The sequence below is a fragment of the Littorina saxatilis genome, linkage group LG11 (assembly GCF_037325665.1).
Source record: "Littorina saxatilis isolate snail1 linkage group LG11, US_GU_Lsax_2.0, whole genome shotgun sequence".
In the NCBI taxonomy this organism is placed as follows: domain Eukaryota; kingdom Metazoa; phylum Mollusca; class Gastropoda; order Littorinimorpha; family Littorinidae; genus Littorina; species Littorina saxatilis.
Window position 1 is genome coordinate 16,038,907 of NC_090255.1, and position 27,768 is coordinate 16,066,674.

At 44.1% G+C, this 27,768-nt stretch overlaps 1 protein-coding gene and 1 long non-coding RNA gene across 2 annotated transcripts in view; one reads left to right on the forward strand and one right to left on the reverse strand.

Moving 5' to 3' along the window:
* The window catches only part of LOC138979863 (uncharacterized), a 474,427-nt gene that overhangs the window by 430,842 nt on the left and 15,817 nt on the right, over nucleotides 1-27,768 (reverse strand). The window lies entirely within an intron of this gene.
* LOC138979853 (uncharacterized) lies at nucleotides 7,869-26,055 on the forward strand. The gene is made up of 5 exons (XM_070352601.1): nucleotides 7,869-8,102; nucleotides 10,249-10,375; nucleotides 17,458-17,600; nucleotides 20,110-20,268; nucleotides 20,625-26,055. Exons 1-5 carry the CDS (start codon nucleotides 7,988-7,990, stop codon nucleotides 21,053-21,055), a joined length of 975 nt encoding a protein of 324 aa, XP_070208702.1. The 5' UTR covers nucleotides 7,869-7,987; the 3' UTR covers nucleotides 21,056-26,055.

The following is a 27,768-nucleotide window of genomic DNA, read 5'->3' on the forward strand; positions in this document are numbered from 1 at the left end:
AGGATTCCGCCCTGAGGGACGCCATGACGAAGGAGGAACTTCTTGCTTTTGGTCTGGTCGACGTTAACTCTTGCCCTGCGGTTATAGAGGTAGGAGCGAATCCACTGGTACATGTTGCTGGACACGCCTTTCCTCAGCAGTTTTACAAGGAGTCCATCTTTCCAGACCTTGTCAAAGGCCTTCTGAAGATCTATCCAGGTGACGAAGACCAGCTTCTGTTCCTGAAAGGCATCTTCAACTTCTTGCGCCAGGTAAGTGACCTGATCTTCAGTGCTGCGGAACTGTCGGAATCCAGCTTGTTCAGGGGCGAGGAGGTTCCTGGATTCCAGGTACCACCTGAGGCGCTCGTTCACAATTCTCTCCAGGGTCTTCACAACACAGCTGGTGAGGCTGATTGGGCGATAGCTGGTGGCCTTCTTTGGATCCTTCCCTTTTTTTAAGATGGGGATCATGATCGCTTCTCGCCAGAGTTGTGGTAGCGATCCTTCTTGCCAGCTGCTGTTGAAGACCTCGAGTAGCTTGTTCTCTGCTGCACTACCAAGGTGGGTTAGCATCTCGTTGGTGATGCCGTCTGGGCCAGGGGACTTCTTCGCCTTTAACTTTTTCAGAGCTGAGTGCAGCTCGTGGAGTGTGAGTGGTTGACTCATGGCGTCCACTGTCGACTGTCTGGCAGGTCTCTCTCTTTTCTCTCTTCTTGCTTCTCTCTGTTTCTCGGGGCTAACATGGAGGTTGCTCTCAGCTGCATAGCTTTCAGCAAATTGGTTGGCAGCATGCTTTCCAGTTAGCACCTTCCCGTTCTCTTCTAATGTGATCTTTCCTCTGCTGGTGTTCTCATCATTCAACTGCTTTGTAAGCCTCCAGAGCTTTCTGCCATCCTTCTCAAGGTTCAGAGAGATTGTTTTCTCTTGCCAGCTTCTCCGTCTTGCCTGTAGCTTCTTCTTGAGAAATTTGGCTTTGGCTTCCTGGAGGCGGATGTTGTTGTTTTGTGACAGGTTGATTTCTGCTTCCCTTCTGGCGTCTGCCAGATCATCATCCAGTTCCTGCAATTCATTGCTCCAGTAGGGCTTATAGTCTCTCCTGGCACCCCTGGGAATGGACTCAAGCGCTGCTCTGAGGATGCTCATGTTGAAGTCCTTCGCCACCATGTTGATGTCTCGACCCTCGACTCTGATGTCTTTGGTGAGTTCGCTGGTGCGGTGTCTAAAGAGGAACCAGTTCGCTCTTTTGTAGTTCCACCGTGGGAAGGAAGCTTCAGTGCAGGACTCCATGCCCAGGGTCAAAAAGACTGGCCGATGGTCACTTCCACCTAGCTGTTCTCCGACCTCTCTGCTGGTTAGCTGGTGCATGTCTTCCGTGCAGAAGGCTAGGTCAGGAGTTGATGTAGTGTGCCATCTTCTGGAGTAGAATGTAGGGCAGTCAAAGGGACTGTTCAAAAGGATGAGACCTTTGTCGTCCTGCCAGTTCTCCACCTCTTCTCCTCTCCGATCCAAGTGGTCATATCCCCAACTCTGTGAATGACTGTTGAAGTCACCCACCACGATGAAGTTGGAGGCCTTTGCGGGGATCGTGTCAAGGGCGAGGTGTCTATCGTTGGGGCAGTAGAAGTTGACAAGATGGAATTCTGCTGTCTTCGTCTGGATTCGAATCACCTGATATTCGGAGTCCTCCATGTGGGTTTCTATCAAACAGGCATTGATGTTGTTCCTTATGAGGGTCAGGATTCCTCCTTTGCTTCGGTCTGTTCTGTCGGTCCTAAGGCACTGGTAGCCTCTCACTTTAAAGGACTTTTGGGGTGTCAGGTGCGTCTCCTGAATACAGCAGATGTTGATGTTCTTTCCATGCAGGATATGCTCCAACTCTGTCTTCTTGTTCAGGATACTTTCTGCGTTCCAGTGCATGACCTGAAAAGGTCGCTGCTGACTGGGTTTCTTTCTGGTTGTGGTGGTGCCAGTCACTCTCCTCCCGCGTCCCCTGGCGTGACAAGACGGACGGGAGGGACCTCCAGTAGTTGGGGCTGGGTCCCTTTGAGGCATGGGACCCGACGCTGCTCCACCCTGGGGGGTCCTCAATGGGCGAGCGCCATTTCCATCTGTGCTGGTTGATTGTGTCATCATTTGTGTAAGCGCGTGTACCCGTGATTTGTTAGAATGCGCCGTGCGGCCCGGGTCCTCCGTCTTCAGCATTCGGGGTTTTCTGTCGGGGTTACCTCACCCTTAGCTCATGGCCCGTACGTCCTACCCTGAGAGCACAGGGGGGAGGATTTGCCGGGATCCCACCCGGAGCTAGGGTTTTAATGCGCCGTTAATCGCATAAGATGAGTCCCGTCAATGGACGATGGAGCATTTCACTCCGCCCTGGTAGGAAACACCGCCAGTTTGGAGACCGTTCTCTGGAGATCTGAAGACCGTTCCCCTATCCGCCACCCGGGGACGCGCTGGGTTGGGGGTGGTCGCCCCACTGAAAATCCCACACTGGGTTAAGAAAGATCAGCCTGTCCCAGATCTTGTCTTGATGAAAAAAGAATTCTTTTATGATTAAAGAATGTTTGTGTAACAAGCTGTCTATTTATTATTTAGATTTTAAAAGGTAGGTCAGCGCAAAAACGCACCACGGTCCAAAAACATTTTGATAATCATCGATTCACGGCTATCACCAGTTTACATCGATAGAATGAGACCCGAAGGGAAGTAACTCGTGTTTGACCTGAGTTCAGGATGGGTCCAAAAAGTGTTCGCCAAGACAATCTGCAAAATTAATTCTTTAAAAATTGCTCGTTCTTTACGTAGGGCACCTAGGATGTTCCCGTTTGGTGAGCGTTCAAATGGAAGGGTGTTTGTACTGTGTGTAAAAGCATGACAGTATCTGTGATGGTTTACGGGAGGCTTACAGTCCGGGCGTGATTTCCGGTAGTGAATATTCATAACAGCCGTCCAGCACCAAAACGAGGCGCCATTGTTGTCGCAGACCAAGTCTACGAAAATAAATTCTTTGGAAATTTCTCACGCTCGACAGAAAGCAGCCAGGATGTTCCCGTTCGGTGATCGTTCAAATGGAAGTATGCCTGTACTGTATGTAGACGCTCGGGGAGCTCTGTGATGGTTTACGGGAGGCTTACTGTGCCTTTAAACGAAATGAGTTGAGTTCACTTTAGTTGACCACGACTTCTATTTTTGGTTTTATATGCTAGGCACCTACAGCGTTTGGGGAACGTAACATTATCAATTTTTTTTACTTTAACTGGAATATTTTATCGTTTAATGAAATTTTTTAAATACAAAAGTAAAACGACAAAATGTATTAGTGCATTCTGCGTAACGAGGGTGCTTTTCAAAAGATTCTGTTTACGGACACACTTACCGTTCTGTTTCAAACAAGATGCCCTAAAGACACCTGGTAAATTTGAGAAATAATTTTGAGTGGGGTATGAATTTCTGGTTAGAGGGAGTAGAGATGGAGACTTGTCAATCCTTCCTTCAATGCGTCCCACTGCACTCATCTCATAGAGCTGGAGGCAAGTAATGAGACTGTGAAGGTTCGCTGTGTTCCCATCTCGCTCAATACGAGAGAGGAGGTTCTGTCAATCCGTCCCCTTGCACCCGTCTGATATATATAAGGATGGAGGGAAAGCAATGGGATGATGAGCTGAGCTCTCCTTTTCTCAGCCTCCAGGTATGTAGGATGGGAAGTAGGGGCTAGGGAGGGGGGTAGGATGGGAGCTATGAAAGGTAGTGGCTAGGAAGGGGGTAGGATGGGATCTATGGGAAAGGGGTAGGATGGTACATCACGAAGCGTCCCGGTACCGAAGCGTCCCGGTACCGAAGCGTCCCGGTGCCGAAGCGTCCCGGTACCGAAGCGTCCCACTATAACGCGTCACAGGGGTACCGGGACGCTTTGGTACCAGGACGCTTCGGGACGCTCCCGCGCAGTAGGGCACGAAGCGTCTCGGTACCGAAGCGTCCCGGTGCCGAAGCGTCCCGGTACCAGTCACCACGCACATCCTCGGCTCGCATGCCAATGTATTTATATAGCAAAGGGAATGCCTGTAATTCACACTGAGCAATCACTTGGTCTTAAACGTGCACAAGACAAAAACTTTCATACTGGGGTAGCGAGCCAGTCTGAAGAGTACTCGGGTCCAGCGCGAGCGTTTTTTATTACCCAAATGAACCCAAACAAACCCAAATTAACCCAAATGATACAATTTAAAAGTCGAAGGCAGAACTGAAAAGACTTTTTCCGACGCTCACGCTTAGTGAAGCCAGAAAGCGTGTGTGATAACAGACATATCAATCTTGTGAACGGAAGCCTACGGACTTTTCCCCCGAACTTGTCCACACGGGTACAGTATTTCCAAATTGGTGTGTTGTGAGTACAGATCTAAAGTAAAGTTGGGGAAAAGTTGGACAAAAAGTGAATTTTTTTTTACCGAAAGCAAATCAAGGTCTGTGCAAAATTAAAAAAATCAGTGAAGTCAAGGTCAAATCAAGGTCAAGATTAAATTTAAAAAAATAAATATGGTTAGTCAAGTCAAGGTCAAATCAAGGTCTTCAAGGTTTAAAAAAAAAAAAAAGTCTAAGTCCTGTGACGCGTTATAGTGGGACGCTTCGGTACCGGGACGCTTTGGTACCGGGACGCTTCGGTACCGGGACGCTTTGGTACCGGGACGCTTCGGTACCGGGACGCTTTGGTACCGGGACGCTTCGGTACCGGGACGCTTTGGTACCGGGAGGCTTCGGGGTGTCCCCTTGGATGGAAGGTAGTGGCTAGGGACGGGGGGTAGGATGGGAGCTATGGCCTAGAGATAAGGATAGGAAGAAACGCAGGGGCTAGGGAGGAGGTAGGATAGGAGGTACGGACTGAAGACAAAAAAAATATCAAAGAAAGACGGACACATATACTCCCCCCCCCCCCCCACACACACACACAAACATACACACACATACACACACACACACACACACACACAACACACACACGCACACACACACACACACACACACACACACACGTAGGCTACACACGCGCGTCAACGGGGAAACAATTGAACAACCTCATTAGTTTCTGAATAAAGTATGACGTACTTATGGCTTAAAAGTACAACAAAACAACTGCTGAGTCGCGCAAGGCGAAATAACAACATTAATTTTAGTCAAGCTGTCGAACGCACTGCATTTTTTCACCAAGATCGCATACTCGTAGTCAAAACTTGACTAAATGTAAAAAGGAGAACTCCACGCACCCAAATCCACCATACGAGGCTAGGGCATACTATGTTCAATCACTGCTAATTATGCAACTCTACACAAAAAACATGTGGTTTGCAACGGAAGTTTGGCAGGCTGTATAACACAGATGCATCTTGAACACGCGGCCAGTACAACTGGCCTTGACACGGAACGATTCAAGGGGGGCAATCTCAAGTCATCTGAAAGAGGGAAATCCAAACGCAATCCGCCTTGTTCGATTTTATGGGCTTGGACGATAGAGAAAAATAAGAAAAGCAAAAGCTGGAGTCCAGTCTGGACGAAACTGCTATCAAGAACGCAGAATTGATTTTTTCTGATTTTTTTTTTAGCCGTAAGCGCCATGTTTATCGGAGCAGGAAACTCTTCCAGAGTGAGGCCCCTTTGTTGGTTTCACTGCGGTGAACAGCAGTTATGAGAAATTCGAAATGAAAAATGGCGCTTACGGCTAAAAAAAAAAAACTCAGAAAAATCAATTCTGCGTTCTTGATAGCAGTTTCGTCCAGACTGGACTCCAGCTTTTGCTTTTCTTATTTTTCTCTATCGTCCAAGCCCATAAAATTGAACAAGGCGGATTGCGTTTGGATTTCCCTCTTTCAGATGACTTGAGATTGCCCCCCTTGAATCGTTCCGTGTCAAGGCCAGTTGTACTGGCCGCGTGTTCAAGATGAACACAGATGGTGCATTTGTGAACATTGTCAAACCAAATTAGTAGAGTTCACTAATTCAATGACCACGACTACTATTTTTGGTGTTATGCGCTGGGCCCCCACAAGGTGCTAGTAATCCTCATGATAACACACTTTTTCTTCTTTTTTTTCATTTTCATTAATACTTTATTGTTCCATCGCAGGGAAATTCGGGTCGCTTCCTCCCAGTGGAAAGCTAGCAGCAACAAGAGTCGCGCTACCCAGGTGTCTGCGTGTTTAGGTGTATTCAGCCACCTGTACTTATGGCAGAATGACCACGGTCTTTTACGTGCCATTGTGATGACACGGGGGTGGGACATGGCTTCCGTCTCTGGGTCTGCACATAAAGTTGACCCGTGTCCGTCCCGGCCCGAATTCGAACCTGCGACCTTTCGATCACAAGTCCAGTGCTCTACCAACTGAGCTACCGGGCCGAACGTGGCAGAATTGCCTGATTTTTTTAACATGTTCTTGTTTTTCTCGCTCTTATCGAATCTGACCCCTGATTTGCACATGATCACCAAAACCATTGCCTGTTACGACATTTCGCTTGAACAGAAGTTTATAGAAACCCATGGCTTTTGTACAATCCCTTGTCTTTTGAAAACATGTAGATTCCGTTCATACACCATGTTTCCGTTCGCACAAAAGTGCATGATTCCGTTCCTACGAAAAGCGTTTCCGTTCGTACACATTCGTTAGATCAGAGTGAAACAGGCCCCCATTATAAATTCTGTGTGTTCCAATGGTCTTCAGATAGCACAAAGTACGAATGCGTGTGATATTAGACCTATGTGAACCATAGGATGAATTGAATTTGCACAGAACAGTTTTTTGTCCGTTCGTACTGATTTTGACGAAAAAATGTGTCCGTTCGTACCACTTTCATCAAATTGTTTCCGTTCGTACGCTTTTCAGTAATGTGTTCGGCGACGGATCTTTTTGGGTGTTTTGATAAGAACGAAGATTGATTTATGCAGTTTTGCTTGCTTTGCTTTTCTGACAAGGGATTGTACAAAAGCCATGGGTTTCTATAAACTTCTGTTCAAGCAAAATGTCGTAACACTTAACAGGCAATGGTTTTGGTGACCATGTGCAAATCAGGGGTCAGATTCGATAACAGAGCGAGACTGAAAACAAGAAAATGTGTTTAAAAAATCTGGCAATTCTGTCACGTTCGGCCCGCGTGTGTTATCATGAGGATTGCTAGCACCTTGGTACTTATCGTACACATAGCCCAACCAATTAGCTACCTTATTCTTGCAATATCACAAAAGAGCGCTGCCCACACGCCACGTTTTTTCCCCAAGCAAGTGTCAAAAATGAGGCTGTATGAACGGAAACATCCGGTGTATGAACGGAATCAGTTGACACACCGTGACATGGAGCAGCGGATACTGGGACGGGGCGGTGTGAGATATCACCACTAATGAACAGGTGTTAGGACAGAAGAAAACAAAAACAAAAAAAATTTGAAACAAAAAACAAAACAACATCATTTTTGACACCACTGATCAAGATGTTGGGGTTGGCGTTTACCATGTCACATGTGCTTGACCCTATGCACTGACATTTACCCAAAGTAGTGCCGATGGGCGTTTGCTCGATAATGGGCGCTTCACTGTAGTTTACCGTAGTGTTCAGTTAGCACTTGAGACAAACTTTTTGCGGTGACCGGTGTCACGTGACGAACTGAAACCTCTGCTGAACAATCCTTCTCATTGCGCCAATCTTGGACTTAAAAAATGCGGATCTCAGTGTGATCGTTATTTTGAGATTAACACATTAGGCCGCTGTTTGGTTTGCTATTTCTGGATTTATCACTCTAATTAGTGAAACATTCACGTCTGTGTTCCAGCCTGCTTGATATTTCGTCCAAGGCCGATCCAAACAAATACAGTTCCTACTTCCGCTTTCATTGCATCCTTCCGGTCCAAATCGTCAACACAACTTTCAGTTCGTGTTGCGAAAGTTCTGAGCTCAAAAAAAGTTGTTGGTCTAAAGTGAACACTGTCAACTCTATCAACCTGAGTTTATAGAGGACTTCAGCCGAAAATGGAGAATAGTGGATTGAAGTTCTTTATGTTCCCTTCGAAGCGGAGGATTAAACAGTCACAGTGTGTTCTCCTTACATTTATGACAATCACAATGTTCACGTTCATTGGTGAAGGTGAGTTGATATCCGGATTGAAACTTGAACACAATCCTACAAGACATCGGCAGAAATCAGCGACCGACCAAGCCCACCGCGTACAGCGATACGTAAAAGTTACGTAAAAATGAAAGGTTCTGGAGAAAAGAAACGATCAAAGAGAAACTGGGTTTATCCTACTTGAGAATGAGAGTGTGATTAAATCACTAAATTAGGTCGGGTCAAACTACACTCTACAGTCAGGCAGGGACCTCAAAAGTAATTTTCCACTGTTCATAATGACAAAGTCCCTAAGACAAACTTCATTCTCAAAACACTTTGTTTCTTCTGTAAGAATTTTGAGAATTTGCATGCGACGCTAGTATAATTCCTACAGTGTCGTTTTCTTCTACTCTACTCTCAGGCGGAAGGTATCGCCCACTGGACTACTACTATCACAGAAAGACTACACGGTCTGTCACTCACCTTCGAGTCTTCTGTGTTCTTGGAGTCGCTTCCTGGGGAAAAATATTGTTCAAGACGGTTTGCCTCTTCCTACAGTCTGTGTAAGGTCAAATAAATACAGTTGAATGATTGTTTGAACTATTATGTGCCTTTAGTTTTCAGCTTCCGTCCGCTGCAGGTTGTTATTATCCATCATTTGGACGAATCTTCGTTCGCGAGCCGCTAATCCACTTCGGGACAAATCATGTATCCGCACCGAATATGCATATATACCAGCGCTCATTGGTTAATAACAGGATATTCGATGATTATTTTCCCGTGGGTAGCTTCCCTTTGCTGCACAATATTTACATATGGTTTTAGACCAATGAGCGCTGGTATGCATATTCGGTGCGGATACATGATTTGTCCCGAAGTGGATTAGCGGCTCGCGAACGAAGATTCGTCCAAATGATGGATAATAACAACCTGCAGCGGACGGAAGCTGAAAACTAAAGGCACATAATAGTTCAAACAATCATTCAACTGTATTTATTTGACCTTACACAGACTGTAGGAAGAGGCAAACTGTCTTGAACAATATTTTTCCCCAGGAAGCGACTCCAAGAACACAGAAGACTCGAAGGTGAGTGACAGACCTTGTAGTCTTTCTGTGATAGTAGTAGTCCAGTGGACGATACCTTCCACCTGTGCTCTACTCCGCTTTTAAGAGATTTCAAGTTTGAAGAGATCGAGGTTCCAGTATGCGTCTTTGTTTTGGACACTCCGACCAGGGCCTTAGTGACACAACAGCGTGAGGCGAGGTGGAATAATATATGTTGTTGATTTTTTTGTTGTGGTATAATTCTTGAGGCAAAGAGTTCCCTCTTTTCTTTGGAAGTGAACACGTACATGTATCCTGCTCTATTTTGACTGACGCCATAAAAAAACTCACAGTGTTACAAAAAAGGCAAAGTACTTCTGATGGGATGGAATGAATTGAATGCTTGGTCGAGTGAAATAGCCTCAAGTTCCAAAATAAGTCAGTTCAATGCAACGGAGCTGTCGTGAAGTTTGAGGTAGAAAGGCACTCAAGTACGGAATGCAGAACAGATAGAACATGGCTTGCTGGGTGATACCAGGTTGTTTTTTCAAACCTTGTTTTTGCTTGCGTTTCAATATTTTTAAACCTAGTTTTAGTTTTACACAACAAGCCATGTACTTGTAGTATCCTGTGTGTGATGATATCTCTCTCTCTCTCTCTCTCTCTCTCTCTCTCTCTCTCTCTCTCTCTCTCTCTCTCTCTCTCTCTCTCTCTCTCTCTCTCTCTCTCTCTTTCTCTTTTTTGATGTCAGAATGCCATTACAAACTTAATTCTCAAAACGCTTTGTTTCTTCTGTAAGAATTTTGAGAACGTACAGTATTGAAATAAAAAGAAAACACACCAGTAAACAGGTAAGGTACGTTTATAGATCTATATTAATATTTCGGCATGTTGCTGCCTTCTTCGGGATGGTATGGAAAGAATGGAATGACGGCACGTGACACACAGTGTCATGAATTGTTTACAGTATTGAGTATACTATAATTTACAAGTTTATTTACATGTACTGATGTAGTTTATCCTGATAATACTTTTTATAACATGTTACTGTAGAAGAAAGGAATTGGTGTGTGTGTGTGGTGCATGTGTGTGTGTGTGTGTGCATGCATGGCTGTATCTGTGTTCTTGTTTAAACAGTGAACACAAGGAGTGACGAGAAGTGTCCGGTGATGGAATCTACCTTGTATGCCTATGCAGATAGTGATCTGTTTGTCTTTGACTACACCTATGACCCTCTCAAGACCAACATTGACCTCATCGACAAGTAAGTTTCTACAGGTTTGTTATGAGACAGTTGACCCTGTTCATAGACCTGCATAACAACCACCCAAGGGACTAACCAAAAGTGTTGTTATCAAGAGATGGTCACAAGGGCAGGTCATGTGCACTGTGTTGAACAGTATGATTATCAATCATTAAATTACATATTCCTACTCCGAATCACATGTAGCATTGACACAATCGGAGATGCTAGGTTCTGTACAGGCTAACCGTCTAAGGGAAGCAACCCCAACCACAAAAGTGTAAACGTAGCCATGGTAATGCCCATACACCCGGGGAGTTACCTCCCCTCGTGGATGCCATGTCACTACTGCTACTGCACACGTGGTTCATATCATTCGACCTTACAGCTTTCGAGGGAGCAGGTTGTTGTATTTTTGGGCTCCCCTGTGGCTGCGCTGTTGGTGTTGTTTTGACACCCACCGGCCACGTTACCGTCTATCTTGCCTCCTGCTTCGTAGTTGGTGAGCTCTTTCCATTTTGGTCATTATTTTGACAGGAAATTTGTTGTAGTTGCTGATTTTCGTCCGTGTTTGGACCTGTGATATTTCAGTGACTACTGTTGGCCGCCATTTTTGTTGTCAGCATGAGTTGACAGTTTTTGTGGCTAGGCCGATGTATTTTGGAGGTAAACGTAATTTTACCTTCTTACTTGCTTGCTGCTTTGTTTAGTTGGTAAGCTTGTTCCTTCTTGTCTTTAGTTTGACAGGAATTTATCTATAGTTGCTGACTTTTTGTCCGTTTGGACTCCTAAATGCGTTTCAGTAACTTATCTTGTGGCCGCCACTTTCGGTTGCTCAGCTTTCCTGACAGCTTATTTCGGTGGCTAGGCCTATGTTATGGTGAGGTTCTCCTTACTTTACCTGCGTTTTGCCTTCTGCTTTGTTAGTTGGTAAGCCATTTCATATTTCGTCATTACTTTGACAGGAATTTTTGTTATTGCTTAATTTTCGTCCGTTTTGGACTTCTAAATTTTGTCCAGTAACTTATCGCTTGGCCGCCATTTTGTGTATCAGCGTCGCTGACAGTTACTTGGCTAGGCTTTAGCAGGTATCTACCAGTCCGTAGGACTTGTCGTGGTTTCGAATTTAACATGTTTGTTATGTTTTGTTCGTTACTCTTTCTGCCTCGAACAAACACTTTGTGGGGCAGTCATATACTGTTGTACGTCCTGTTTCTTCTCCTCGCCTTCTCTGCCGTTAGCAGATCAGGTGTCTGAGTTATCTTTGTGAAGAAATTTTCGCGTTCCAAGCCTGCGTCTTCCGTTGGTCCCGCTGTCTGTGGGCGACGTCACCTTGTTGGCTTCTTTGACGCTTCCGGCCGAGACGTTGTCTAGGGCGGATGTTTTGCTTCTTCGTCTTCTACCACTGTGGTTGGCGATTCAAGTAAGTCGAGCTGGTCCACAGGCCCTCGTGAGGCCGTCGGACAGTCCCTGCTGGGACACAGCTCTTTTCGGCGGGTTCACGACCCGCAAACCCCTGTTCAGTCGCACCCTGGCTTCACTGAAGACCATTGTGTGGCTGAGCAATGGCGGCAGTTGGTTCCGGCTACTTCTCCGACGTACGCACCCGCTGGGGTCGTTTCCGGAGTTGTCTAGCCGTTTCCGACTGCTGCGCTTCCGGCACTCGCCGGAAGCATAGGTCCCCCGATGTACGCACCCGCTGTGGTCGTTTCCGGGGTTGACCAGGTCCCCCGATGTGCGCACCCGCTGTGGTCGTTTCCGGGGTTGACCGGACGTTGCCCCCCGGGCATTCGTCCTCTGTTCAGTCGCACCCTGGTTTCCTCGAGGACCATTGTGTGGCGGAGCAGTGGCGGTAGCCGTTTCCGGCGCTGCGCTTCCGGCACTCGCTGGAAGCATAGGTCCTCTGACGTACGCACCCGCTGTGGTCGTTTCCGGAGTTGACCGGACGTTGCCCCCCGGGCATTCGTCCTCTGTTCAGTCACACCCTGGCTTCCTTGAAGACCATTGTGTGGCGGAGCAATGGCGGTAGCCGTTTCTGGCGCTGCGCTTCCGGCACTCGCTGGAAGCATAGGTCCTCTGACGTACGCACCCGCTGTGGTCGTTTCCGGGGTTGACCGGACGTTGCCTTTAGGGCATTCGGGCTTCTGGCCTCCGTCCTCGCATTCGGCGCTTCCGCTTTTCGCGGTCTCGTCTTGTGCTTTCCGGCTCCGCCCGGATTTACTGCTCCTTTCGCTTCCACTTCCTCCCGGATGTCGGTAGCTGAGGAGCAACGCCAGCCCTTCGGGCAGGTGTTGTCTCAGCCCTGGCCGATGTAGTCAGCGTTTCAACCTTCGGTTGTCGCGTCGACTGCCGTTCCGGTTCCTGCGGCTGCAGACTTGCCGTCTTCTCTCTCTTAGCCTGGTCGAGGCATGAGTTAGGACGACGTCGGGGGGGACGGATTTCCGGTTTTCCGGTTATGCCGTTTCACCGGCCTTCCACCAGTACGTGGACTTCGGTTTTTTCGCCGGTTGTGTCGGACATTCAGTCTGTCGTCAGCGATTCCACACATGCTGGTTATTGGGAAAAAGGCTTAACGCTGTCCTCTAAGCTGCGGCAGAGGTCACGTCGAAGGTTTTCCCGGACGGGGTTTCGGCCTCCTACACTTCCTGTCTGGAAGCATAGGTTCTCCATCACAAGCGCACGTAGTGGCTTGTCTGGGGTTGATCGAGGACTGGCCTACGGGCGTTCGGGTTCCGGCCCCAGTCCTCTTCTGTTCTGTCTCACTCTTGTTCCGTCGTGGGCATTTGTGTTTCACAAGTGTGGCAGCCGTTGTCGGCGTGGTGTTTCCGGTTTTACTGGAAGCATAAGTCCTCCATTTCAAGTACACGTTGCGGTTTTGACTGGAGTTGACAGAGGACTGGCCTACGGGCGTTTGGGCTTCCGGCCTCAGTCTACTCTATGCAACTTTCGCTTCCGTTTTTTTGCGGTTTTGTCTGCTGCATTTCCGGCTCTGTTCGGATACACTTCTCCTCTTCCTGACACTCCTCCGGAGGTCGGTGGGTGAGGAACAGCGGCTGGCCTACGGGCATTTAGGCTTTCAGCCTCAGCCGGGGCAGTCTTCACTTTACCTGTTGGGTGTTGCGTTTACTGCCTATTCAGTTCAGGTGGCCCTGGACGTTTCCCCTATTCACGACCGTCAGTAGGGGGATGAGTCAGGTCTTTTTCCGGTTGGATGGTTTTCCGGTTTCCGGTCATCTCATTCATCAGTTTACCACCAGCAACTGTGACTTCGGTTTGCGTTCGTAGCTGAGCTATTCTGGTTCTCAGTCTTTAGTCAGCAATCGAACACGTTCTGGATTTCCGTCGAAGCTCAAGCTTCGGCTCAGGATTTCCCTTGGGTGCATCGACATTGGTGGCTTCCTTGTTGGTTGACTTTGTTGTCGATGTCGGACTCCCGTTCCGTGAAGATAGGATGTTTTCCTACTTCCGGTTCCTTAGTCACCTTTTGTAGGTACCACGGTTTGCAGGTTTTGGCTAGGCCATCTCCTCCCGAAGGTGGTATCTCTACTGTTTTGGTTCTGCCGCTGTTTCTACTATGGTTCAGTTCCGGAACATGCTCAGCCTTGGCTGGCTTCGGCTACACGGGCTTCACCTTTTGTTCCTTCTTGCTTATTCAGCCTTTGGAACTTGCCTCCTTTCTCTACTCTGTTGGCCAGCCCTTGCTAGGGTGAGCATGGAGCAGATGAGGCTGCCCTTCCTTCACTACGCTCGTTCGGCGGGTGTCGGAGGGACTCGTTTCTTTCGCTTTCTCAGTTCCCTGAACAGTCAAAGAGAGTCGCTTAAACTTTGCCTGCAGTAGAGATTCAGTCGAATAGAGATCACCAGGTCTCTGACTGCTTTACAAGGGTTGAAGGAAGGTAAGGCTAGCATACTCAGAAACATGCTTAGCAGAAGCATGCTCATTCCTCTGGTTAAGCTAAGCTGGCAGCCAATAGGCAGCCTTGGCCGGGCAACAGCCATTCCACGTTGCGGCGATGGTGGTTGTTGCCTTCCCGTTTCTTGTGGCTTGTGGGGTTCTCTGGCTTCAGGTTACCCCTGTTTGGCCACAAACGTTTGGACTTTGGTCCTTGTTGTCTTTCATCGAGTCGGACTCTGTCTTTCTCTAGTGATCAGACGTGTTCTGGTGTTTCGTCCAAACTTAAGGTACGCTTGAGTTGGCCTCGGAAGTAACATTCAGGTTTTCCTGAGGGGGCATTGTCTTGGACAATGGATGTTTGAGGAGTAGTTCTTTGTGGCTTTCCTCCTCTCTCTCAGGTTTTGGCTACTCTTCTCCTTCGGGCAGAGGTTTAGCTAAGGTTCGGTTCCTGTGACTTCAGTCTTGGGCCTTTCCTCTCTTCTTCCTCATCTTAGTATGAGGCGAGTCAGGATGACGTCTGTTGGGTCGGGTTTCCTTACAGTCGCCCGGCTACAAAAGGCAACTTTGTCTAGGGCGGTTGTCCGTTTTTCTCCGCGTTGGACTCTGTCTTCAGACAGGGACAGACGCGCTCTGGGTTTTCTGGCCAAACTCAGGTAGGCTCTTGATTTGGCTAGGAAGTTAACTGCCTGTTTTTTCCCTGAGAACTCTGGTTTCGGGAGTCTTATGGCTGGCTGGCTTCACGGTTTACGTTTACCAGTCTTGGTTTTCTGCTTTCGGTTTTTGATTCACTCTCGATTACCTTCAAGCAGACTGTTTTGGGAACATTCTGGCTTTTAGCCATTTTGCTTATGGTTGCCAGTCACATCGGTTTTTGACCACCGTGGGTCCTCACTTCCGGTAGCTTACGCATAGTCGTAAGTGGCTGCTGTCGGGTGCTACCTCTCTCCCTGCGTTCGCAGGGACTGGTAGGGGATAACTGGCGACCTTCTATTTGTGAGTTTTCTCTTCGAGGTGAACTCTGGTACTTAGTGCTTGGATGTCTCTCTCTCGCTCTTTCGTGGGGATTGGTCACTCTTATTTTGAGCTGACTTCTTTCTCACAAGCCTTTTGGGCTTTACTACATCCCAAGGTTTGCAGACTTTGGCATGGTTGTCTTAAGGTCACCGCGGGGGTTCGTCCTTCTCAGTTGAGGGGACAACCTTACGCACGGATCTTCTCAGGACATTAGCATTTCCTTCCAATAAAAGGGGGGGGGGGGGAAGCTTGTCTTTCCCTTGGCTCGCCAGGGTTATTAATCCAAGGCTTGGGTCTATTCCTGTGCTGTTTTTTACGGCTAGGAGATTGGAAGAAGTGCTGAGCGCAGCTTTCTGGATCTCTGAGGTTGTCTCTTTGGCTTTTCGCCTGAGATACTTCTCGGCTGTCAATCAGGACTTTCCTTGGTTCCCTCACTGCCTGTTGGCAGTGGGCCAGCCCTGGCAAGGGCTTTTGAGTGGGTTAGATTTTCTTTTCCACTGGGACCGCCCTGATTCTTTGGCAGCGGTCCAGGTTTTTGGCAAGGTTTTTTGAGTGAGTTAGATTTTTCTTTCCCACCGCCTTGTTGTTGTAATCTGCTACATGTGATTCGGAGTAGGAATATGTAATTTAATCGAAAATTTTATTGTAAATTTTCATTTAATAAATATACCTACCCGAATCACATAGTATATTCCCTCCCGCCAACCCCGCTTTTGATTTGGAGAATTTATTCTTTAGGTCGAATGATATGAACCACGTGTTCAGTAGCAGTAGTGACATGGCATCCACGAGGGGAGGTAACTCCCCGGGTGTATGGGCATTACCATGGCTACGTTTACACTTTTGTGGTTGGGGTTGCTTCCCTTAGACGGTTAGCCTGTACAGAACCTAGCATCTCCGATTGTGTCAATGCTACATGTGATTCGGGTAGGTATATTTATTAAATGAAAATTTACAATAAAATTTTCGAATATGAGGCTTATATCGCGCGTATTCCGTGGGTACAGTTGTTTTTTAATTTTAATTTTTTTTATTTTATTCAATTTATATCGCGCACATATTCAAGGCGCAGGGATTTATTTATGCCGTGTGAGATGGAATTTTTTTACACAATACATCAGGCATTCACATCGGCCAGCAGATCGCAGCCATTTCGGCGCATATCCTACTTTTCACGGCCTATCATTCCAAGTCACACGGGTATTTTGGTGGACATTTTTATCTATGTCTATACAATTTTGCCAATCGTAGGATCTTTAACGTGCACACCCCAATGTAGTGTACACGAAGGGACCTCGGTTTTTCGTCTCATCCGAAAGACTAGCACTTGAACCCACCACCTAGGTTAGGAAAAGGGGGAGAAAATTGCTAATGCCCTGACCCAGGGTTGAACTCGCAACCTCTCGCTTCCGAGCGCAAGTGCGTTACCACTCGGCCACCCAGTCCTCATTATCTATAGTATATTATTGCAGTGGAATCCCCCTTCCAGTTGAAGACCTCAACAAGTCTGAAAAGTCAGGTAGTAAAGAAAGGAGAGGTTGAAGTCTTAAAAGCAAGGTAACTTTATGGACATTAGGCCTAAAAAAAAAATAGGTGTGGTTACGGTAACCCGGCCGACCCTATAACTTTTTATTACATTTGTCAACAAAACAAAACAAAAACCAGTGCAGAAAACGCAATGAAAGCGAAAGCACTCGAGTGGCACACTTATTTCCCTGTCAAGTAGGTTTAATTTGTACACATTAGAAAAAAAAGTTTAAAAAAAAATTATTGCCTGCCTACCTTCCTACCCTATTTTTTTGGGCTATGTTACCTTAACTACACCTTTTCTTTTTTTTTTGCCTTATCATTCAAATAATTAGGAAATTTAAAAATGAAAAGTGGAGGTGAAGGGGGGGGGGGGGGGGCTTAGATATTTAAAACAGGAACCCTGAAAGTAAGGGAGAGGGGGGGGGGGGGTGTTCATAGTATAGGACCCCAGGTGCAGAATAACTTTGATGACCTCCCATGCTTAATTTTCTGAATATATGATTAAATCTAGCACAATACATTTGCAGGTAAACATTAGCTAATTATAAGCTACTTTTTATTTTATTTAGCTCAGCAAAGAATTAGTGGGGATGCGACCCAAATTTCCTATCAGTGGGACAAAAAGTAAGAAAATGAAGATTATAATGTGTGTTCTGTTTTGCAGATTCTTAACAAAAGACGTTGACGTGGAATGTGCGTGGGAAGTGCGTGCGAAGGGTAACCATTACGCAGCTGTTAGTTTTGAAGAATTCCAGCTGTCTGAGGGTTCCTCTTCAAAACATGGAGATGTGTTGTACATATATGATGGTAAACTTATGGCATTCTGACATCAATTTAAGACACACATCTTTTTATCACTTTTTATGGTTTCATATGAGTTGTTCTTCAGTACTGGTGACAGAAAGGGGGAAAAGTGGTCAAAATTCAAATCTCTAGTTTTGTTTTTGAAATATTGCTTTTCATAAAGCAGAAATACTGTAGTATCTGTTGTACATAAGAAAAAATCACTGGTTCACATGGTTCCTACATAATCTAACTTTTAAAGCTGGTTCTTGTGTGTCTGTGTGTATGTTTGTATGATGACGATAGGACCCGAAACGGCTGCACGGACTGAGACAGGAATTGCAGAGAATGTTCTTTGCCACTCGAGTCGTGTCATAAGGTACTTTTGGAATAGCAAATTTGAAAGGATTCTTCAAAAAACGGCGGAAAACATTATATACCCTGTGAGCTATCGAGGATCCTCCCCGTCTGGGCTGTCGAAACATGGTCTTGTTAAAAGACGTTTTCAAATGCGGTTAACGGGGAGATACACTCGAAGCACATTTAGCGAAGTTATGTTGCCAAATCATCAAAGATCAACATTTCACTACACGGATCGATGCACACAGTCGAAATAGATGTGACTTTCACACGACCGAAGACTACTTACTAGCAGACTAGCAGACGACAAGATCTAAATATTTAGATCAGTGTAAGAGCAATCCGTTGAAGAACAGTTACTCTGCTTATTCGTCTTCAGTTAAGCTTATTTCCCCTGCCATAAGTTTCCTTGCAGATCTGCAGTCGCGTAGTGAAATGAACTAGTGTCATCGGAAGATTCTTCTCAGTCAATGATCAAAGCACAGTAAGTTCTATGCTGACAAAAGTCACTTTCGGACAACACGACGATTGACTTAATTTATGAGCCCAAAGGTAACAATATCGACAAGAATGTACGCATTTGACATTAAATGAAACATTCATAGACAGTTTCCAACTCACCAGATCTGCCAAAGAGCCGTCATTCGTGAAAAAACGATGATTTTAATCAGACAGGTATCGGAAACAAGCCTTGGTCACCTGCGTTATTCCTTCCAAGGCAACGTGACGGCGCCACATTTGTTTGTTTATGGCTGTTTATCGCGAAACAACACAGTTGAAATTTGTGTGTAAAATACCACAAATTTGTGGTGAATCAGTTCGTCATCTGCGTTTCGATTGTAATTAAGTCAGATTGGAGTTACTTTGAATCGAAGGCGAGGGTAACCTGCGTTATTTGTGGGACATCGTGAACAAATTTGATTGCAATATTTTATACAGAAAGTAAATTTCAATGATTCTGGCTCAGACTTGTAGATCTGTTATGCAGTGTGTTGGTAGTGTATCTGCTTTTCTGCTATGAAGCTCATTTGGAGTGATACGCTGATCGAAGTGGGGTACCCTATGTGGGACATCAGCCGTATGCAGATTACGCCTCAGAACACTCTCGCATTTCACAAAGACAACAATAATTTGCAACATTTCAAGAACTGCATCAGTTTTATTAGATACTATTTCAACAACAACAGCACAAACACGACTATTATCAACAACACAGAACGGGAGGTAAGTCTTCAAAGACGCACCAAGTGTGCGTTCCCGTTTTTGGACGCCATTTTTGCTGGCATTTTCACAGTAAATCTTAATATTTCCATATCTATTGAATGATTTTGGTATTTTCTTTGATTGTGCCGATTCTCCTATCTCTCTGGCATGTACTGGGTGCTTTGTGACCAGTTTCTCCCCTAGACTGTATTGAAAAATGCGTCCGTGTGAGCTGACCCCCACTTGTGACCAGTAGCAAAGAACAACTCATATGCGTAATTATGTCATATCATCGTGTCATTTCTCCAGTTCCCGATAGAAGTGCTGGCTTAGATTCATCGATAGAAATGAGTAAAACTGTAAATATTGAACTTGAAAAAAATTGAAAGATCACATTTGTTTTTATGTTTGCAAGACTCTTTATCAGCCAAGCAATATTCCTGATGTAGGCACAGTGCAACACCCTTCAAAGACCTCAACAATCGGAGGAATTCAGGTCTTAAAATGGAGGGTCAGTCTGAAATGGGGATACATATGAACAGAAAATCTGAGTTTGAAATAGGAGGTAGTCTAAAAATTGGGAGGTCCTAAAAGGGGGGTTCCATTGTAATTGATTGGCTGTAAGGCAAATAAAATTTTTAAAAAGTCTGTTTACGGTATCCCGACCGACCCTATTTTTTTGCGCGACCCTAGACTTTTTTTTTGCATTTGGGGGGGGGGAAAAAAGTCCGTTTTTTTGCAAAATAACTTAAAAATATGTTTTTTTGGAGAGAAAAAACAAAAATTTTAAAAAAAATCCCGACCTACCGACCCTATGTTTTTGGCCTATGTTACCGTAAACAGACTTTTTTTTTTTGCCTAATGGATAGCAAGTTACATCTTTTTTTTTCAGGGGCATGGGTAGGTCCATTTCAAGCCTTGTGGTGTTTTACAGAAGTGCTAATCTGTGTCCCTGGTAATTGTTTTTCAGGCCAGTCCAGAGAAGCACCGTTGCTAGCAGAACTAGACGCCAATGTAGAATTGAAGGAATCGTATAGAAGCTCCAAGGATCGCTACCTGTATGTCGTCTTCCGTCAAGGGGAGCGCACTGGGCGTCGCTACTTTCATATGAAATATGAAGCTGTCACACGTAAGTGAGGAGTTCAGAGTGCAGATAAAATAGGTCAAAGATAGGTGAAAGAATTTGCTTTGAAATGCAGGGATGCAGAAACGCACTTGCCTGAAGCAAGTGTAAACTTTACTGCGTGATTAAAAATTGTAAATCACTCATGGGTGAGTGGCAAGTTTTGCAATTTTCTAGGTGGTAATTTCTAGTTTTCATTTGTGTTTACATTATTGCAAAGTGTTTATTTTTATATTTGGTTGGTTTGACGGAGGATTTTTGTTTATAACGTTTCTATCATCAGATGACCAACAGTGGTCCCTGCAACGTAAAAGATCCAGATCCAGATCAGAGATACCACTGCATAACTTTTGTTTGTTCAGGTTCCAAAACCTTCATCATCAAAATTGCGGCCATCGTTTCATCAACTGTCGCTGCTTTGGGAATCATATTCCTTGTTTTCAAGTTCTCTGGAAACTGTGGCATTTGTCGCAAGCGATGCTGCCCGGACGAGGAGGTCGGGAACGAAGTGCGGAGTGAGCGTGAACTTCGACCTTTGACACAGCTGACCAGAGTCCCTCCTTCCGCTCCTTCAAGCGCTGAGGATAACTTGAGGAATGAAGCGGTAGCTGCCGGCATGGGCGGCAACAACGCTGGAAGGAACAACGCTGGTGTTGCCGCTCGGCCTCAACCATTGACCATCACAGGGGGCGAGTATGAAGATGATGGTCAGCTTACCCCACCCCCAGACGAACCGCCTCCGTCTTACGATGACATTTTTGGACATCTGGATGACGGAGACAAAGCAAAATAGTCACAATTGATCTAGGTTTGCATGCGAGACAAAGTAAATGACAGCTTAACCTGTCCATAATGACCACCAAAGGAGCGACCAAAAGTGATTGTTATATACAGGGGTTCACTGTACACAGGTCAATTATATATACAGATACCGCTTTTGTAGAACAAAATGTGTAGGGAATCCTTTGAGGTGCTCGTAAGGGGCAGGCAGTCCTAACCAAGGGGTGGTCGCCAGAGCAGGTTTGACTGTTTTCTGATTTTGCTTACTAAAGTGTTCTTCTTTATAGAGGAATGTGAACTGGCTGTTCTCAAATATATGTGATATTCCAGGAGAGGTGGTGTAACACAGTTGTCTTTCACTTTCAGAACACCTTTTGTCTGTATTTCTTTTTCTGCTTCTTCTTCTTCCTGGCATAAACTGTCGAAGGTTTGACACAGCTTACATTTGTTCACAAAATTTATTTTGATTTTTGCATTTCACCACCTTTTGGTGTAATGTGTTTGTTTATTTGTTTCTTTTTCAAAATGGCAAGTAGCTATGAAACAAGAACACGATGTAATCAGAATGGCTTTGTCTGCGAGGACATGCTCCTCTGAATTTTGTTTTTATAACAATGTTACAGTACAACAATCTGAGAAAATCTGAGTTTTGTTTTTATAACAATGTTACAGTACAACAATCTGAGAAAATCTGAGTTTTGTTTTTATAACAATGTTACAGTACAACAATCTGAGAAAATCTGAGAAAATCAGGTCTTAAAAAGGGGGGAGTCTTAAAATGGAGGTCAATTTACAGAGGTTTTTCATTTTCATTACTTTATTGTCCCATCGCTGGGAAATTCGGGTCGCTTCCTCCCAGTGGAAAGCTAGCAGCAACGGAGTCGCGCTACCCAGGTGTCTGCGTGTTTAGGTGTATTCAGCCACCTGCACTTATGGCAGAATGACCAAGGTCTTTTACGTGCCATTGTGATGACACGGGGGTGGGACATGGCTTCCGTCTCTGGGTCTGCACATAAAGTTGACCCGTGTCCGTCCCGGCCCGAATTCGAACCTGCGACCTTCCGATCACAAGTCCAGTGCTCTACCAACTGAGCTACCGGGCCCCTGAACGGAACATCTGAAAAAGCAAGGTCTTATAAGGGAGGAAGTCTTAAATTGGGGGGTTCCACTGTATTAACAAACCACCTTCATCTTTTTCGCTGCCTTTTTTCGCTACAGTAATTATATGGTTATACACTTTGACACAAAACAGACACATGAGTGGTCACATTTCTTGATCTCCTGTTTTAGACTTTCTTGACTTTTTCAAGAGTCTTGTTTTCAGGGGTTGAGTCTATTCAGAGTTTATTTAGCCTCTCTTGGTGGTTGCAACAAGAAAATGTGTTGATGGGCATTTTAAAATCTGGCTTTCTCTAAAATTAGCCCTGTGAAGAGGAAAAAATACAAAGAAAAAAGTTGACTGGGGAATAAGATTATCAACGGAAGGAAAAGACAAGGTAAGAGTGAATCCAGTTAGTGGATTAGTTAGCTTTATTTATAACTCACCAAAGATAAGGCAGTTACATGGACATACATGTAGTACCAAACTGTAATCCGTTTGCTCAGACAGAATTCGCCATTCCATTAGTTGGCCGTAAAAATTGATTTTCTTCTTGGGTTTTTTTGTTTTGATATTCACATTTTTTTACATGTGTGTGTGTGTGTGCATGCAGAACCTGGTTTGGGTGTGTGGGTGCAAGTGTGTTTTAGTGTGCGTGCATGCGTCTGCACACAAAACCTGCTGTGTCTTTATCATGCCATTTTAATGATTTCTATCTCAGTGTCTCCAACACTCCCCCCCCCCCCCCCTCCCCCACATTCTAAACTCCCCTTTCTAACAATAATATCAACTGATTTATAGATTGTGTTTGGTTGCATGCGACTGTAGTGTAGTTTTGTTATACTGTACATACAGACCTGGGAACCCATACGATTTTGCCGTATTTTGTACGCATGATTGTCTAGAATACGATCAGTACAGTCTGTGGAAAAAAAATACGACGAGAAAAATTCCCGGACTACTTTTTTTCAAAAGCGCATCCCGAAGCCGATCCAGTATTTTGACACATGATTACAGTTTTTGTTAGTTAACATTGAAAGAAGCATGTGTTTTAAATGTTTTAGTTAACTTAATGAACGGTGCGACGGACGCGTGTCAGTGAAGCATGTTTGAATCATGGATGTTCAAATGCTGTGTAGAGTATGTACGCTCATTTTTCTGAAAATACAGCATAGTTTGTTTGAGAATACTCCAAGTGCAAAACAGGGGTTCCCAGGTCTGTACATATATCCACCTACATTTTCTTCAATGAAAATTCCTTGTTGTTTCTATAGTATAATATAATTTCTCTTTTAAATGCCTTAATTTATTCACACGATCTGCTCTACCCTTCTGGCCTCTATTCAGATAGCAGTAATCAAATGCATGCATACCATTTTGCATTTTGGGTTTTTTAATTCATGTAACATACTCTACATACCAAATCAAAACTGTTTGTTATTCCAGTTGTTTTATATGGCTGTTGTTTGCTGCTTACTGGTGCCGTCTAGTTCTATGCCAGGAGCCCAAGAAGTGCATGTTCTCAGTTCTTGTGATGCTAATGGCAGGAGTCTTAAAAGGGTGGTTCCATTGCATAATTTTTCAACTGTGATGTTCGTTGTTCTGTTTTGCTTGTGTGTCTGTTTTGTTATTTGTTGAGATACAGACTAGGTGTTTTGTCATTTATTTGGTGATGAATATTCAAATATTTAATTTAGATATTGAAATAATGTTGCATGTTTCCTTATGTTTACATTTCTGAATTATATGAATCCATCTTTGGGGCAAACATTCTGCACCACTGGGTGCGTATGTGTGTGAGTGTGTCACTTTGATTTTCTTCATCAGTCTTTGCCAGGTCTGTCGTTATATTTCCATTGGTGTGTCTGTAAGTTGATTTGCTTTGAAGGAAAACATTAAAACAGTCAAATCACACGCAGACTTAACCTGAAGTTTTGTGTGTAGACATCACAAGCAGGTTTTGAAATGACACTTTGGGTTACAAGAAAAAGGGCCTTTCAAAAACTACAAATAAAGGGGGATTGCTGAACTGATGGGTAGGGTGAGGGGGGTTCTTCAAAGACAGGTTCCTCTGTGTGTGTTTTTTGTACAGCTGAGTTAAGCAATGGAATGATTGTATGCAAATGTGATGAGAATTGTTGGTTAGTGTATCTCCGCTCATGTTAGAACATGATCTTGTCCTTTATACGTGTGCCATGAAAGATTGAAATGAATTTGACTGCAGTCATATTAATACCCCATTACGCAAACTTGCCCTATTTTGCTTGTGCTATTGCACATCCAAAACAGATGCTCTATTTTGTTCATGATTTATTTGTTTTTAAGTGTTTTCTAAACTAGTTTCAGTGGCTGCTTGTCATATTCACAGCTTTATTTTAACTACAAATGCATTTGATGATATGTATGTATGTGCTCTATTTCTGTATCACAAAGCACAACAACAAAATGTCTTTTGGTGCACATTCTAGTGTGTACAGAATCAAGTCAATTATGCAAATGCTTTCTGGTTTCATGCGCTTTCATTCTGTCATGTAAATCAAATTAGGAATCAGAATTCTTTTCATTTAAGTTTTTTACGAACCTGTGTAAACTGGTTAAATCATTAACATGTGAGAGAGTGCATTCCCAGTCAAGAGAAAGAGACATGGAATGGTCAGTGTTGGTTGCTTTGATGTCACTTTGGGTTGCTAATCTGTCCTGGAACATGTTGTATCACTATGCAAATTAAGACTTCCAGTGTTGTCGGTGCTCTTTCAGTTTGGTGGTTATATGGGTTTTTTTTAATCAAACCTTTTTTTTAACTGTTGCTTTTTTCAGACTTGAAAGTTTTAGGTTCAAGGTGAGATTTCTGAAAACAAAATCAAAAAGTAAGTAAGCAATTCTTCTTCTGCGTTCGACGGTTGTGTCTAGGGTCGTAGTTCCGCTGCTGTCGTGAACTGGAACGTCGCTTTCAGGTCTTCTGACGTTCCCCAGAGCTTTGTCTCCAGTGTAGCTCCTTCTGGCCAGATCTGGTTCCGCAGCAGAGTGAAGTTTGTGCATGTATTCAATACATGTTCTACTGTCTGGTCGGCCGCCCCACAATCGCACAATGCCGACTCTGCTACGCCGATCCTTTTCAGGTGCGCTTTAAAGCCGCAGTGCCCTGTACGCAGCCGGAAGATGGCAGTCTGCTCTGCACGGCTGAGGCGGTGGATGGGGTCTTGGTCTGGCTTGTAGCCTCCGTTTCTTTCTTTGAATGCTGTCTTCCAGCGATGCTTGATGAGGTTTTTGGTCTCTCGGAAGGACATGCTGGTTTCTGGTTGTTCCTGTCTTCCTGCAAGTAAGCAATGAAAACACTGACTTACAGAGTTGGTTAAGCAATGAAACACTGACTTGCAGAGTTAAAATGATGATTCCTTTGACTAGTACAGAAGTCACCAATTTTGACTTCTTTTCATTTCAGTTTTAATGGATACATTTATTTGAAACTATATATGTATTCAATATTCATGATAAGAATGTATGACTTATGTGCCAATGTTTTACTAAAAGTAAAGTAAAAAAAAGAGTCAAGCTCTTGTGAAGTTATAACAAAAACGATAGCTCATAAATAATATATGCTGGGATTGTTGATTTTTATTGTTTGTTCGCTTGTTTGTTTATGTTTGCATCATACCATTCCATGATGCAGAATATGGTCATATGTAACACTAGATTTGTTGTCATCTGAATTTTATGTGGCAATTTTTATTGTTGGTTTATATTTAATGTCTTTCTCTCAGTCATTTGTTTAAGTTTGTACCAGTCATGTTGATCTTATGGAAATGATATATTTTTGAATGCATTAACAGGGCTTGTCCTTGTCCTTTAAGTGGTCAGAATCAAACTTAATGTATATGGACGCTCATTAAAGAATTAATGGACCAGAAAAATTACGATTTCTTTTTTTCTTCTTCTATATATTTACTATCTATTTCTTTTTTTCCAGTCTGTCTGTCTATCTGTGTGTGTGTGTCTGCAACTTTGTCCATTTGTGAGCTGGTTTGAGGAAAGGGAGCTGAGAGTGCTGTTGTTTTGTCGTGTGTTTAAAAAAAAAAAGATGAAAAGGACAACAGCAAAAACAAACAAGTCGCGTAAGGCGAAAATACAATATTTAGTCAAGTAGCTGTCGAACTCACAGAATGAAACTGAACGCAATGCCATTTTTCAGCAAGACCGTATACTCGTAGCATCGTCAGTCCACCGCTCATGGCAAAGGCAGTGAAATTGACAAGAAGAGCGGGGTAGTAGTTGCGCTAAGAAGGATAGCACGCTTTTCTGTACCTCTCTTTGTTTTAACTTTCTGAGCGTGTTTTTAATCTAAACATATCATATGTATATGTTTTTGGAATCAGGAACCGACAAGGAATAAGATGAAAGTGTTTTTAAATTGATTTGGACAATTTAATTTTGATAATAATTTTTATATATTTAATTTTCAGAGCTTGTTTTTAATCCGAATATAACATATTTATATGTTTTTGGAATCAGCAAATGATGGAGAATAAGATAAACGTAAATTTGGATCGTTTTATAAATTTTTATTTTTTTTTACAATTTTCCGATTTTTAATGACCAAAGTCATTAATTAATTTTTAAGCCACCAAGCTGAAATGCAATACCGAAGTCCGGGCTTCGTCGAAGATTACTTGACCAAAATTTCAACCAATTTGGTTGAAAAATGAGGGCGTGACAGTGCCGCCTCAACTTTCACGAAAAGCCGGATATGACGTCATCAAAGACATTTATCAAAAAAATGAAAAAAACGTTCGGGGATTTCATACCCAGGAACTCTCATGTCAAATTTCATAAAGATCGGTCCAGTAGTTTAGTCTGAATCGCTCTACACACACACACACGCACAGACACACACACATACACCACGACCCTCGTCTCGATTCCCCCCTCTACCGTCTACGTTAAAACATTTAGTCAAAACTTGACTAAATGTAAAAAGTGCAATTTTATTTAAGACATAGTATGAACAAAATAAAATAAAACCAGAGTTTTCTTTACTGTTCCACAATCATCTTCTTTCAATAATGCATTACATCAAATCAAAGATTGACTTACAACAGGCTAGAATTATTAGTGTTTGGAAGGCTTGCAAAGAAGTTAATATCCATGAAGTACCTGAGACTGAGAGAGAATGCATTCCATCATTATTTTGTTTGTGGATGAAGATCTTTTCTATACATGTTGAATGTTAGTTGCTCAGCACATACACATATGCAACACTCACTCACTCACTCACAGACACACACACACACACACACATACACACATACACATACACAAGGAAAAAACCCCGCGGGTTAGGGGGAAGAATTTACCCGATGCTCCCCAGCATGTCGTAAGAGGCGACTAACGGATTCTGTTTCTCCTTTTACCCTTGTTAAGTGTTTCTTGTATAGAATATAATCAATGTTTGTAAAGATTTTAGTCAAGCAGTATGTAAGAAATGTTAAGTCCTTTGTACTGGAAACTTGCATTCTGCCAGTAAGGTAATATATTGTACTACGTTGGGCGGGGATATAGCTCAGTTGGTAGCGCGCTGGATTTGTATTCAGTTGGCCGCTGTCAGCGTGAGTTCGATCCCAGGTTCGGCG

What these genes read in the sequence shown, in the direction of transcription:
- LOC138979853 (XM_070352601.1), top strand. Translation starts at nt 7,988, where the DNA reads ATGGAGAATAGTGGATTGAAGTTCTTTATGTTCCCTTCGAAGCGGAGG. An exon ending in GTTCACGTTCATTGGTGAAG is followed by an intron (nt 8,103 to 10,248) that starts GTGAGTTGATAT and finishes TTGTTTAAACAG; the next exon opens with TGAACACAAGGAGTGACGAG. An exon ending in TGTGTTGTACATATATGATG is followed by an intron (nt 17,601 to 20,109) that starts GTAAACTTATGG and finishes ATTGTTTTTCAG; the next exon opens with GCCAGTCCAGAGAAGCACCG.